This window comes from Balaenoptera physalus (assembly GCF_965194825.1).
Source record: "Balaenoptera physalus genome assembly, chromosome: 2".
Taxonomy (NCBI): Eukaryota; Metazoa; Chordata; class Mammalia; order Artiodactyla; family Balaenopteridae; genus Balaenoptera; species Balaenoptera physalus.
The window spans coordinates 176142353-176156907 of record NC_138883.1 but is presented as its reverse complement, the minus strand read 5'-3'; the positions used below and the strand labels follow the sequence as shown (position 1 = coordinate 176156907).

Sequence of the window (14555 nt, the reverse complement as noted above, 5' to 3'; positions counted from 1 at the left end):
TCACTATCGCGGCCTTTCTTGTTGCGGAGCACAGGCTCCAGACGCGCAGGCTCAGTAGCTGTGGCTCACAGGCCTAGTTGCTCCGCGGCATGTGGGATCTTCCCAGACCAGGGCTCGAACCCGTGTCCCCTGCACTGGCAGGCGGATTCTCAACCACTGCGCCACTAGGGAAGCCCAATTTAATTGGTGTTTTTGTTTTTTTTTTTTTAAACATCTTTATTGGAGTATAATTGCTTTACAATGGTGTGTTAGTTTCTGCTTTATAACAAAGTGAATCAGTTATACATATGTTCCCATATCTCTTCCCTCTTGCATCTCCCTCCCTCCCACCCTCCCTATCCCACCCCTCTAGGTGGTCACAAAGCAACGAGCTGATCTCCCTGTGCTATGGGGCTGCTTCCCACTAGCTATCTATTTTACATTTGGTAGTGTATATATGTCCATGCCACTCTCTCACCCTGTCACATCTCACCCCTCCCCCTCCCCATATCCTCAAGTCCATTCTCTAGTAGATCTGTGTCTTTATTCCCGTCTTGCCACTAGGTTCTTCATGACCTTTTTTTTTTTTTTTTCCCTTAGATTCCATATATATGTGTTAGCATACTGTATTTGTTTTTCTCTTTCTGTCTTACTTCACTCTGTATGACAGACTCTAACTCCATCCACCTCACTACAAATACCTCCATTTCAGTTCTTTTTATGGCTGAGTAATATTCCATTGTATATATGTGCCGCATCTTCTTTATCCATCCATCCGATGATGGACACTTAGGTTGCTTCCATGTCCTGGCTATTGTAAACAGAGCTGCCATGAACATTTTGGTACATGACTCTTTTTGAATTATGGTTTTCTCAGGGTATATGCCCAGTAGTGGGATTGCTGGGTCATATGGTAGTTCTATTTTTAGTTTTTTAAGGAACCTCCATACTGTTCTCCATAGTGGCTGTATCAATTTACACTCCCACCAACAGTGCAAGAGGGTTCCATTTTCTCCATACACTCTCCAGCATTTATTGTTTCTAGATTTTTTTGTTTGTTTGTTTCTAGATTTTTTGATGATGGCCATTCTGACCGGTGTGAGATGATATCTCATTGTAGTTTTGATTTGCATTTCTCTAATGATTAATGATGTTGAGCATTCTTTCATGTGTCTGTTGGCAATCTGTATATCTTCTTTGGAGAAATGTCTATTTAGGTCTTCTGCCCATTTTTGGATTGGGTTGTTTGTTTTTTTGTTATTGAGCTGCATGAGCTGCTTGTAAATCTTGGAGATTAATCCTTTGTCAGTTGCTTCATTTGCAAATATTTTCTCCCATTCTGAGGGTTGTCTTTTGGTCTTGTTTATGGTTTCCTTTGCTGTGCAAAAGCTTTGAAGTTTCATTAGGTCCCATTTGTTTATTTGTGTTTTTATTTCCATTTCTCTAGGAGCTGGGTCAAAAAGGATCTTGCTGTGATTTATGTCATAGAGTGTTCTGCCTATGTTTTCCTCTAAGAGTTTGATAGTGTCTGGCCTTACACTTAGGTCTTTAATCCATTTTGAGTTTATTTTTGTGTATGGTGTCAGGGAGTGTTCTAATTTCATACTTTTACATGTACCTGTCCAGTTTTCCCGGCACCACTTATTGAAGAGGCTGTCTTTTCTCCACCGTATATGCTTGCCTCCTTTATCAAAGATAAGGTGACCATATGTGCATGGGTTTATCTCTGGGCTTTCTATCCTGTTCCATTGATCTATGTTTCTGTTTTTTGTGCCAGTACCAAACTGTCTTGATTACTGTAGCTTTGTAATATAGTCTGAAGTCAGGGAGCCTGATTCCTCCAGCTCCATTTTTCGTTCTGAAGATTGCTTTGGCTATTCGGGCCCTTTTGTGTTTCCATACACATTGTGAAATTTTTTGTTCTAGTTCTGTGAAACATGCCAGTGGTAGTTTGATAGGGATTGCATTGAATCTGTAGATTGCTTTGGGTAGTAGAGTCATTTTCACAATGTTGATTCTTCCAATCCAAGACCATGGTATATCTCTCCATCTATTTGTATCATCTTTAATTTCTTTCATCAGTGTCTTATAATTTTCTGCATACAGATCTTTTGTCTCCTTAGGTAGGTTTATTCCTAGATATTTTATTCTTTTTGTTGCAATGGTAGACGGGAGTGTTTTCTTAATTTCACTTTCAGATTTTTCATCATTAGTGTATAGGAATGCAAGAGATTTCTGTGCATTAATTTTGTATCCTGCTACTCTACCAAATTCATTGATTAGCTCTAGTAGTTTTCTGGTATCATCTTTAGGATTCTCTATGTTAATTGGTTTTTTATGGGCTTTTTTTTTTTTTTTTAAAGAAATGGGGTATTTTATAATATATTGGATTGTACATAGTAAGGTATTTCGTGAAATGTTTGCTATAAATGTATGTGTGTGTATACACACGTGTACTGGGATGTGATTTAAGTGCATTTCTTACCCTGGGTTACAGCCCAAAAAGCTTAAACACTTTTTTCAAAAGAAGATGAATTGCAAAACTGGAGCCAAGTTAGGGAACTATTTCAGTCTTTTATTCCCAGCAATACGGTGAACTAGATAACTTGAGGATGTTTCTGCTACATAGGACTAGGAATACTGACTAAAAAATAGGTCATAAAATGCACAGTGGAGTGATTAAGAACGTAAGTGAAATATTCAGTGGTTAGAATGAAGAGTAACTGAAAACAGAGCAGTAAGTGTGTGAGCTAAGATTAAGGGTTGGGGGATTTGAGGGAGAAAATGCTTGGTCCCCTGAATTTAGGGACTTTGGTTTTTAAAAAAAATTTAATTAATTAATTTTTGGCTGCATTGGGTCTTTTGTTGCTGCACACAGGCTTTCTCTAGTTGTGGCGAGAGAGGGCTACTGTTCATTGCGGTGTGCGGGCTTCTCATTGTGGTGGCTTCTCTTGTTGTGGAGCATGGGCTCTAGGCACACGGGCTCGGTAGTTGTGGCTTGCAGGCTCTAGAGCTTAGGCTCAGTAGTTGTGGCTGGCGGGCTCTAGAGCCACAGGCTCAGTAGTTGCGGTGCACGGGCTTAGTTGCTCTGCGGCATGTGGGATCTTCCCGGATCAGGGCTTGAGCCCATGTCCCCTGCATTGGCAGGCAGATTCTTAACTACTGTGCCACCAGGGAAGTCCCTGGGTGGGGGCTTTGGTTTTAACAAGAGGATTCTAGTGCTAGGAGGTGAGAAACATCCAGTAGTCAGTACAAGGCAGTAATTAGGAGTTGGATCTCTCTTGCCTTGGAGTTTTTAGTTGGAGGAAAAAAAATCTCTGAGATGCAAAATTCAGAGGTTTCATACCTATAAGGGCTTGGAATTCAAATTCATACCACCCAAGTGGTCTGGAAACCTGCAGTTTGGGAAATTAACATAAAAATTGGATCCTAAGCCAGTTCCTGAGATGCTTGAAACCACTCTGGAGTGGCACCCGTCAGCCCAGGCCATGCACCTTTCTCACAGTTAGAAGCTGCACTAAGAATCAAACCACCACTAGTGAGGACCAGCGTATACAACAGACTGAAGGGATTAGATTCCCCCAGAACTGTAGCAAATAGAGCTAACTGGTAGAGACTGTAAAATCAGTCTCCTTGAAATGATAAAAAACAAAGGAAGAATCTAAAACATAAAAGACCCTAAGAGGGAAAAAAAGAATTGAAAAAGAATTTCTAGAAATAAAAATATCATTAAAATTAAAAACTCATTCAATGAGCTAAACTGAAGAGTAGACCCAACAGATGAGAGAATTAATGAACTAGAGGATGACTCATAGGAAATTACCCAGAATGCAGCAGGTAAAGAAGGTAAAGCAGTTGAAAGTATGAAACTGAGTCATGGAAAAAAGAATGAAAAGGCACTACACGTTTCTAATGAGTCCCAGATGTATAGATTAGAAATAATGGGGAGAGACAATATTCAAAAATAGAATGACAAAGAATTCTCCAGAATTGATGAAAGTCAAATTTAAGAAATACAATGTCTGAAGCCAAAAGTAAAGATAAATCCATATCTAGGTACTTCAGAATGGAACTGAAGAACTCCAGAGACATCAGGAGGATCTGAAAGCAATCAGAGATAAAACGTGGAAGCTACTCAGTGATCAGGTTAAGAGGCGATGCACGTCTGATGTCAGGGGATGGGCCCCGAAGACCTGTCAGAGAGTTAGAGGTGGCATCACTTGGTAACTCAGTGAATGTTCGAAGTTTTCGGAAGAAGAGATTTAAGATGATGCCAGGCTTTCCAGTCTAGCTATTCAGATAGATAATGGCACTTTGTTCAAGACTGGAGACATAGGAGGATGAAAAGCATTGGGGTGTTACCAAGGATTTGAGGAGTGGGTCAGAGAATCATAACATTGTTCAGGACTTGTTGAGTTTGAAATAACTGTGGGACATGTATATATAGCTACCTGCAGGTGATCAGTCTGGAAAGGCTAATCATTAGAATATGTGGGTTAATAACAAGGTCCTGAAAACATAGGACGAACACTCTTTGACATAAATCACAGCAAGATCTTTGTGGATCCACCTCCTAGAGTAATGGAAATAAAAACAAAAATAAACAAATGGGACCTAATGAAACTTCAAAGCTTTTGCACAGCAAAGGAAACCATAAACAAGACCCATAAACAGGACGAAAAGACAACCCTCAGAATGGGAGAAAATATTTGCAAACGAATCAACGGACAAAGGATTAATCTCCAAAATATATAAACAGCTCATGCAGCTCAATATTAAAAAAAGCAAACAACCCAATCCAAAAATGGGCAGAAAAACTAAATAGACATTTCTCCAAAGAAGACATACGGATGGCCAAGAGACATATGAAAAGCTGCTCAACATCACTAATCATTAGAGAAACGCAAATCAAAACTACAGTGAGGTATCACCTCACACCAGTTAGAATGGGCATCATCAGAAAGTCTACAAACAACAAATGCTGGAGAGAGTGTGAAGAAAGGGAACCCTCTTGCACTGTTGGTGGGAATGTAAATTGATACAGCCACTATGGAGAACAGTATGGAGGTTCCTTAAAAAACTAAAAATAGAACTACCATATGACCCAGCAATCCCACTACTGGGCATATACCCAGAGAAAACCATAATTCAAAAAGACACATGCACCACAATGTTCATTGCAGCACTATTTACAATAGCCAGGTCATGGAAGCAACCTAAATGCCCATCAACAGACGAATGGATAAAGAAGTTGTGGTACATATATACAATGGTATATTACTCAGCCATAAAAAAGAACGAAATTGGGTTATTTGTTGAGACATGGATGGATCTAGAGACTGTCATACAGAGTGAAGTAAGTCAGAAAGAAAAGCAAATATCGTATATTAACGCATGTATGTGGAACCTGGAAAAATGGTACAGATGAACCGGTTTTCAGGGCAGAAATTGAGACACAGATGTAGAGAACAAACGTATGGACACCGAGGGGGGAGAGCGGCGGGGGGGTGGTGGTGGTGGTGTGATGAATTGGGCGATTGGGATTGACGTGTATACACTGATGTGTATAAAATGGGTGACTAATAAGAACCTGCTGTATAAAAAAAAATGTGCTGTGTTGATAAAATGTTTAAAGAAAAATAACAAGGTCCTACTGTATAGCACAGGGAGCTATATTCAGTATCCTCTGATAAACCATAATGGAAAAGAATATGTATGTGTATAACTGAATCACTTTGCTGTACAGCAGAAATTAGCACAACGTTGTAAATCAAATATACTTCAATAAAATTAAAAAAAAATATGTGGGTAATTTTTGTGATTATTGAAATCCTGAGATTGCCAAGATTTAGGATTCAGAGTGAGATGAGCTGCCTGGCATGCTTTAGCACCTGGGGGAGTGCACCTCTTCTAGAGATAGCTAGAGAACGGGCAGTGAGAGTGTGGGACCAGGAAGGAGGATAAAGCTGAGAAGTTTACTGAGGTTTGATCATTTCGAGATCATGGGAAGAAAACGCACTTAATTCCCTCAGCAAGGAGTTACGACAGCACGTGTGAAATGTTGCCAACCAGGGAAGCCCATCAGACATGCAGTGCTCACTCAAGATGTTTGTTTGGGGTAATCACACAGGCACCGCTGACCTTTGAAAAAGGCCGCTCTGAGTGTTGGAAGTGATACCCAGGCTTCAGTGATTTGAGGAATGGATGGGAGGTGAGAAATTGGAGAACACTCAAAAAAGCTGGATAGCAAAGGAAGAGAAAAAGACTTACCTTTGTCTAGTTTGAAATATTAATAACTTACTGTGCACCAATCTACCACTTTAGAAATATTTTTGAATTCCTCATATGTTGTCTATTTTAGTCTTTGAAGGCAGGGACTTTATTTCTCTTCTCTCCTAATGCTGTTATGAAACAGTATGAAACAGTAATGCTTGTTAAATGATGAAGCAGTTTTTTTTTTTTTCCTTTGGGGGTTGTGATTTTAATCCACATAAAGCTTCATTGGGTGATTAGAATAGAAACACTTGATCATGTCCATTCTAACATGAAACACATCAGAGCTGGTGATGGCAGATACCAGTCTGAGCCCCAAGGGGTCCCTTTTCCTGTTCTACCCTGTGTGTCATTTCCTGTGACCTCAGTCCTGCCTAATTATTTTTAAATTGAGGTATAGCTGATGTACAATATAAGTTACATGTGTACAGTATAGTGATTCACAATTTTTAAAGGTTATGCTCCATTTATAGTTATAAAATATTGGCTATACCATTGGCTACTTTGCTGAAATAATGCCATTTGCAGCAACATGGATGGACCTAGAGATGATCATACTAAGTGAAGTTAAGTGAGAAAGAGAAAGACAAATATCATATGATACCACTTACATGTGGAATCTAAAAAAAAATGATACAAATGAATTTATTTACAAAATGGAAATAGACTTAGAGACATAGAAAACAAATTTATGGTTACCAAAGGGTAAGGGGGTGGGCGAGGGATAAGTCAGGAGTTTGGGATGAACAGATACACACTACTGTATATAAAACAGATAACAAGGTCCTACTGTATAGCATAGTGAACTATATTCAGTATCTTGTAATAACCTGTATGGGAAAAGAATCTGAAAAAGAAATATTTATATCTATATATCTATATATATAAAACTGAATCACTTTGCTGTACACCTGAAACTAACTCAACATTGTAAATCAACTATACTTCAATAAAGAAAAAAATATTGGCTATATTCCCTGTATCATATAATAGATCCTTGTAGCTTATTTTATACATAATAGTTTGTACCTATTAATCCCCTACTCCTTTCTTGCCCTTCCCCACTTCCCTCTCCCCACTGGTAGCCACTAGTTTGGTCTTTATATATGTGGGTCTGCTTCTTTTTTGTTATATTCACTAGTTTGTTGTATCTGATGAAGCAGTTTTTGGTGCCACTTACTATCTTGCAATAGAATCCTCTTTCTATTTTCTTTTTCTCAAGTGTCCATCTTCTTTGTAATTTTTTTAAAAACTATTTCTTCCATATTTATCTTTTTTCAGCTTTTTCTCATTTATTCATTAGTGGCATTCCCATGGGACAGTTGAAGACCATAGAGGTTATTTACTTAGGGTTCAGATTGAAACACTGAAAAGGTTGATAGGCACTGGAGGTGTATCACTGTTCACTTTCTCTCATCTTGCATCCCTAGGAAGAATATAAAACAACAGCCCTGTGAAGTTATTGTTGGAGCCCAGTGTGGCAATGCAGTCTTACGAGGAGCCCACGTCTATGTTCCAGGAATCGTGTCAGCCTCAAAATGCGAGTATAATGTTTAGGTTTCTCTGTAGAACAGCCACTAAAATTTATGTGTATCATCAAATGGAGAATTTATTAAATCATCACGCAGGTATATTTCAGATTTACTTTAATAAAGATATTTTCCAAGTTTTGCATTTAATATAGCCGGTTGAGGGGTATATCTGATAAGGACTAACAAGTGAGGCATCCGTATGTGGGTTTTGTGCCCATTTCTTTTATTCCCTTTGAGGACGTGTGTGATGTTTAGAGGATCAGGACTGATGAATAGAGCGTAAGATGTCAGTGAAATTTTGTTTCGTATTCTTTACTCTGTTGCCCTAAAACCTCAGGCTGCTGTCCTGTCATTTGTGAGGGGAACATTCGGAACCTGGAATCTTAGATATTGGGATGAATCTCAGTATTCTTAATTTACTCTTTTAGGGAATGTTAGGTTTGGGAAAAATAATTTAAATAGAAGATATCCTTCCTTTTCTGCTCAGCTAAAGACTTCCAGCTGAGGTCAGATGTTTTGAAGACTGTTCTGTATCTTTGTTTTCCTAGGGGAAAAAAAGCATCAATTCGATTTATTGTTGGCAAATGTTTGAAAGTAAAAAGTTACATTTTCTATTAGGGGTTACAGTGAGGCGGGTTAGTCTGCTTCATGCCCACTACTGATGCCCCTAGGCGTCCCCAGTCTTAAAGCTTGAAGACTTAAAGCTTAAAGAATTTTCACTATTCTGCCAAAGTACAGATAGATCAGTGTGATATGATTTTCTTCTTTCTCTAGTTATGAAAGGTGGAGATGTTGTTTCCGTGTACTCTGATATTAAAGGCAAATGTAAGAAAGGAGCCAAAGAATTTGATGGAACAAAAATATTTCTTGGAAATGGGATTTCTGAACTAAGCCGCAAAGAGATCTTCAGCAGGCTCCCTGAACTGAAGTATGTCAGCAAATGCCATTTGGGGGAAATAAGCATCCTTTCTGTGGTTCAAAGAAAATGAAAAACAATGTAAAAAATATATCTAGAAAACTTTAATGATCAAAGGGCTTTTTAGTCCAGACATAGATGTGGCTGCCTTAACTCTGTTTTCTATGAACGGAAATATACTTCACTGACCTTAAAAAAAAAAAAAATATATATATATATATATATATATATATATCTAGTTGCATTATATGAATGATTTTTTTTTTTTAGTGTAAGTTCAACTGGAAAATACTTTTTTAACCCATATTGCCATTTTTGGGGGGGAAATATCCTTTTAGTTAAAAGAGTAAATGCTCAGATTAAGGAGCCTATTGTATATTAAGTTGAAAAGTTTTGTATCTTTGGAAAACATTACTTTTCTTGATAAAGGATGAATTAGACCACCTCTCCAGATCTTTTTTTAACAGTCTGTGTGAAAAGAAAAGCTTATGGTTTTAATATTAAAAAGAAAAAAAATATTTAACTAAAAAATTTACCAGAAAGCCAGTACTCACATGAATACTTGTGGTCAAAAATTAATGTTTGGACTTACACCGAATTAAAATCCAAGTTATGTTAAAATCATCTCCGGTTGCTACAGGTGCTGAATAAATTAAATCGGTGGACAATCCAGTTTCTTATAATTTTTAAAAATTGAAGTGTAGTTGATTTATAATGTGTTAATTTCTGCTGTACAGCAAAGTGATTCAGTTATACATATACATTCTTTTTTATATTCTTTTCCATGATGGTTCATCACAGGATGTTGAATATGGTTCCCTGTGCTCTACAGTAGGACCTTGTTGTTTATCCATCCTGTATGTAATAGCTCACATCTGCTCACCCCAAACTCCCAGTCCGCCCCCTCCCCAATCCCCTCCCCAATCCCCTCCCCCTGGGCAACCACAAGGCTGTTCTCCATGTCTATGAGTCTGTTTCTATTTTGTAGGTAGGTTCATTGGTGTCTTATTTCGCTTAGTGTTTTCAGGCTGTTTTAGGAATCCTGGGGACAGCTCTGTTACTCCACAGTTGACAGCTGATGGAAACATGCTGAAAGCTGTGAATTTATCCTGGTAGGACAGAGCCACATCCCTGATTCCTGGGACAGTTTTTTATATTAAAGCAATTTGGATTTATAGTTTATAGTTGAAAGCTGTGAATTTATCCTGCTAGGACAGAGCCACATCCCTGATCCCTGGGACAGTTTTTTATATTAAAGCAATTTGGATTTATAGTTGAAATTAATTCTTCTAAAGAAATAGGCTATTCTCTCCACCTAGAGATAGCAGTACTTTCCAAATGGCCAAGAACAAGTATTTTCTTCTCCTTGGAGCACCTTCTGAAGATTATGCATACATCTGCTGTGTTAACCTTTGGGTCTGTAATGGGGAGTTGATAGCTTGACTGCTTCCTTTAGTTCGTTATTAGTGGTACTTGCTTTATCCTCTTAATTGACATGGTGGTTCCAGTAACTGGGTCCACAGATTTCTGAGTACTGTTTTCTTTGTTGGTGGGAGTAGGAGGCAGCCATCTTTTAAGAAACTGTTGAGTTTAAAAAAAAAATTTATTTTTTATTGGAGTACAGTTGATTTACAGTGTTGAGTTAGTTTCAGGTGACAGCAAAGTGATTCAGTTATACATATACACATATCTATTCTTCTCCAGACTTTCTTCCCACGTAGGTTATTACAGAGTATTGAGCAGAGTCCCTTGTGCTATGCAGTAGGTCCTTGTTGGTTATCCGTTTTAGACATAGTGGTGGGTGCATGGTAATCCCAAACTTCCAATCTTTCCCTCCCCCACACCTTTCCCCTCTGGTAACCGTAGGGCATTCTCTAAGTCTGTGAGTCTGTTTCTGTTTTGTAAATAAGTTCATTTGTATAATTTTTTTAGATTCCACGTATAAGTGATACATGAAATTTGTCTTTCTCTGTCTGACGTACTTCACTTAGTATGATAATTTCTAGGTCCATCAATGTTGCTGTAAATGTCATTATTTCATTCTTTTTTATGGCTGAGTAATATTCCATTGTATATATGTGCCACATCTTCTTTATCCATTCATCTGTCAGTGGACACTTAAGTTGCTTCCATGCCTTGGCTATTGTAAATAGTGCTGCAATGAATATTGGGGTGCATGTACCTTTCTGAAGAATGAGTTCCTCCAGATACATGCCCAGGAGTGGGATTGCTGGATCGTATGGTGGCTCTATTTTTAGTTTTTTAAGGAACCTCCATACTGTTCTCCATAGTGGTTGCACCAATTTACATTCCCACCAACAGTGCAAGAGGGTTCCCTTTTCACCACACCCTCTCCAGCAGTTATTGTTTGTAGATTTTTTGATGATGGCCATTCTGACTGGTGTGAGGTGGTACCTCATTGTAGTTTTGATTTCTCTAATAATTAATGATGTTGAGCATCTTTTCATGGCCATTGGTATGTCGTCTTTGGAGAAATGTCTGTTTAGATCTTCCCATTTTTTGAATGGGTTGTTTGTTTTTTTGATATAGAGCTGCATGAGCTGTTTGTATATTTTGGAGATTAATCCCTTGTCTGTTGCATCATTTGCAAATATTTTCTCCCATTTTGTGGGTTGTCTTTTCATTTTGTTTATGGTTTCCTTTGCTGTGCAAAAGCTTTTAAGTTTCATTAGGTCCCATTTGTTTATTTTTGTTTTTATTTTCATTACTCTAGGAGGTGGATCCAAAAAGATATTGCTGTGATTTATGTCAAAGAGTATTCTTCCTGTGTTTTCCTCTAAGAGTTTTATAGTATCAGGTCTTACATTTAGGTCTTTAATCCATTTTGAGTTTATTTTAGTATATGGTGTTAAAAAATGTTCTAATTTCATTCTTTTACATGTAAGCTGTCCAGTATTCCCAGCACCACTTATTGAAGAGACTGTATTTTCTCGATTGTATTGTCTTGCCTCCTTTGTCATAGAATAATTGACCATAGGTGCTTGGGTTTATTTCTGAGCTTTCAATCCTGTTCCTTTGATCTACAAGTCTGTCTTTGTGCCAGTATCGTATAGCTTTGATGACTGTAGCTTTGTATTGTAGTCTTAAGTTAGCGTGTCTGATTCTTCCAGATCCGTTTTCCTTTTTCAGGATTGCTTTGGCTATTTGGGGTCTTTTGTGTTTCCATATAAATTTTAAAATTTATTGTTCTGGTTCTGTGAAAAATGCCATTGGTAATCTGATAGGGATTGCTTTGAATCTGTAGATTGCCTTGGGTAGTATAGTCATTTTGACAATATTGATTATTCCAACCCAAGAGCATGGTATATCTTTCTATCTGTGTCATCTTCAGTTTCTTTCATCAATGTCTTATAGTTTTCAGAGTACAGGTCTTTTGCCTCCTTAGGTAGGTTTATCCTTAGATATTTTATTCGTTTTGTTGCAAGGGTAAATGGGATTGTTTTGTTAATTTCTCTTTCTGATCTTTTGTTGATAGTGTATAGGAATGCAAGAGATTTTTGCATATGAATTTTGTATCCGGCAACTTTACTGAATTCCTTGATGAGCTCTGGTATTTTTCTGGTGGCATCTTTAGGATTTTCTATGTATAGTATCATGTCATCTGCAAACAGTGACAGTTTTACTACTTCTTTTCCAATTTGGATTCCATTTATTTATTTGTTTATTTTGGATTCTGTTTATTTATTTATTCATTCATTCATTCATTCTTCTCTGATTGCTGTGGCCAGGACTTCCAAAACTATGTTGAATAAAAGTGGTGAGAGTGGACATCCTTGTCTTATTCCTGATCTTAGAGGAAATGCTTTCCACTTTTCACCATTGAGAATGTATTAGCTGTGGGTTTGTCATATGTGGCCTTTATTATGTTGAGGTAGGTTCCCTCTATGCCCACTTTCTGGAGAGTTTTTATCATAAATGGGTTATCATAAATTTTGTCAAAAGCTTTTTCTGCATCTATTGAGATGATCATATGGTTTTTATTCTTCAATTTGTTAATGTGGTGTGTCACACTAATTGATTTGCGGATATTGAAAAATCCTTGCATCCCTATGATAAATCCTATTTGATCATAGTGTATGATCCTTTTAATGTATTGTTGGATTTGGTTTGCTAGTATTTTGTTCAGGATTTTTTGCATGTATGTTCATTAGTGATAATTGGCCTGTAATTTTCTTTTTTTTGTGGTATCTTTGTCTGGTTTTAGTATCATGGTGACGGTGGCCTTGTAGAATGAACTTGGGAGTGTTCCTTCCTCTGCAGTTTTTTGGAAGAGTTTCAGAAGGATAAGTGTTAACGCTTACGAAAATGTTTGATAGAATTTGCCTGTGAAGCCATCTGGTCCTGGCCTTTTGTTTGTTGGAAGTTTTTTAATCACAGTTTCAATTTCAGTACTTGTGATCAGTCTGTTCATATTTTCTATTTCTTCCTGGTTCAGTCCTGGGAGATTGTACCTTTATAGGAATTTGTCCATTTCTTCTAGGTTGTCTGTTTTATTGGCATATAGTTGCTTGTAGTAGTCTCTTACGATCCTTTGTATTTCTGTAGTGTCCATTGTAACTTCTCCTTTGTCATTTCGAATTTTATTGATTTGAGCCCTCTCCATCTTTTTCTTGATGAGTCTGGCCGAAGGTTTATCAATTTTGTGTATCTTTTCAAAGAACCAGCTTTCAGTTTCATTGATCTTTCCTTTTGTTTTCTTTGTCTCTATTTCATTTATTTCTGCTCTGATCTTTATGGTTTCTTTCCTTCTATTAACTTTGGGTTTTCTTCTTTCTCTAGTTGCTTTAGGTGTATGGTTAGGTTGTTTATTTGAGATTTTTCTTGTTTCCTGAGGTAAGATTGTCCCTCTTTGAACTGCTTTTGATGTGTCCCATAGGTTTTGGATCGTTGTGCTTTTCTTTTCATTTGTCTCTGGGTAGTTTTTGATTTTCTCTTTGATTTCTTCAGTGATCCATTAGGTTGTTTAGTAACATGTTGTTTAGCCTCCACGTGTTTGTGTTTTTACAGTTTTTTTTCTTTATTTTATTTCTAATCTCATAGCGTTGTGGTCAGAAAAGATGCTTGATATGATTTCAATTTTCTTAAGTTTACTGAGGCTTCATTTATGGCCCAGCATGTGATTAATCCTGGAGATTGTTCCATGTGCACATGAAAAGAATGTATATTCTGCTGCTTTCGGATGGAATGCTCTGTACATAATCAAGTCCATCTGGTTTAATGTGTCATTTAAGGCCTGTTTTTCCTTATTGATTTTCTGTCTGGATGATCTGTCTGTTGATGAAAGTGGGGTGTTAAAGCCCCCTACTATTATTGTGTTACTGTCGAGTTCTCCTTTTATGGCCGTTAGCATTTGCCTTATATATTGTGGTGCTCCAGTGTTGGGTGAATATATATTTACAATTGTTATATCTACTTGGATTGATCTCTTGATCATTATGTAGTGTCCTTTTTTGTCTCTTGTAACAGTCTTTATTTTAAAGTCTATTTTGTTTGATATGAGTACCACTACTCCAGCTTTCTTTTGATTTCCATTTGCATGCAATACCTTTTTCCATCCCCTCACATTCAGTCTGTATGTATCCTTAGATCTGAAGTGGTTCTCTTGTAGACAGCGTATGTATGGGTCTTGTTTTTGTATTCATTCAGCCAGTCTGTGTCTTTTGGTTGGAGCTTTTAATCTACTTACATTTAAGGTAATTATCGATATGTATGTTCTTACTGCCATTTTGTTAATTGTTTTGGATTTGTTTTTGTAGGTCTTTTTTCTTACCTTCTTTTGTTCTTTTCTCTTGTGATTTGATGACCATCTTTAATGTTGTGTTTGGATTGCTTTT

The 14555-nt window shown here is 37.4% G+C and overlaps 1 protein-coding gene across 5 annotated transcripts in view; it reads left to right on the top strand.

Moving 5' to 3' along the window:
* Nucleotides 1-14555, top strand: part of NSUN6 (NOP2/Sun RNA methyltransferase 6) — a 74897-nt gene that overhangs the window by 14860 nt on the left and 45482 nt on the right. For 3 of the 5 annotated variants that reach the window (XM_082452896.1, XM_082452897.1, XM_082452900.1), the window contains 2 exons: nucleotides 7683-7792; nucleotides 8559-8712. The exons of the other annotated variants lie outside the window; for them this stretch is intronic. In XM_082452896.1, coding sequence (XP_082309022.1) covers nucleotides 7683-7792; nucleotides 8559-8712 — 264 coding nt within the window. The remainder of the gene's footprint in view (nucleotides 1-7682; nucleotides 7793-8558; nucleotides 8713-14555) is intronic. 5 annotated transcript variants of the gene reach the window in all.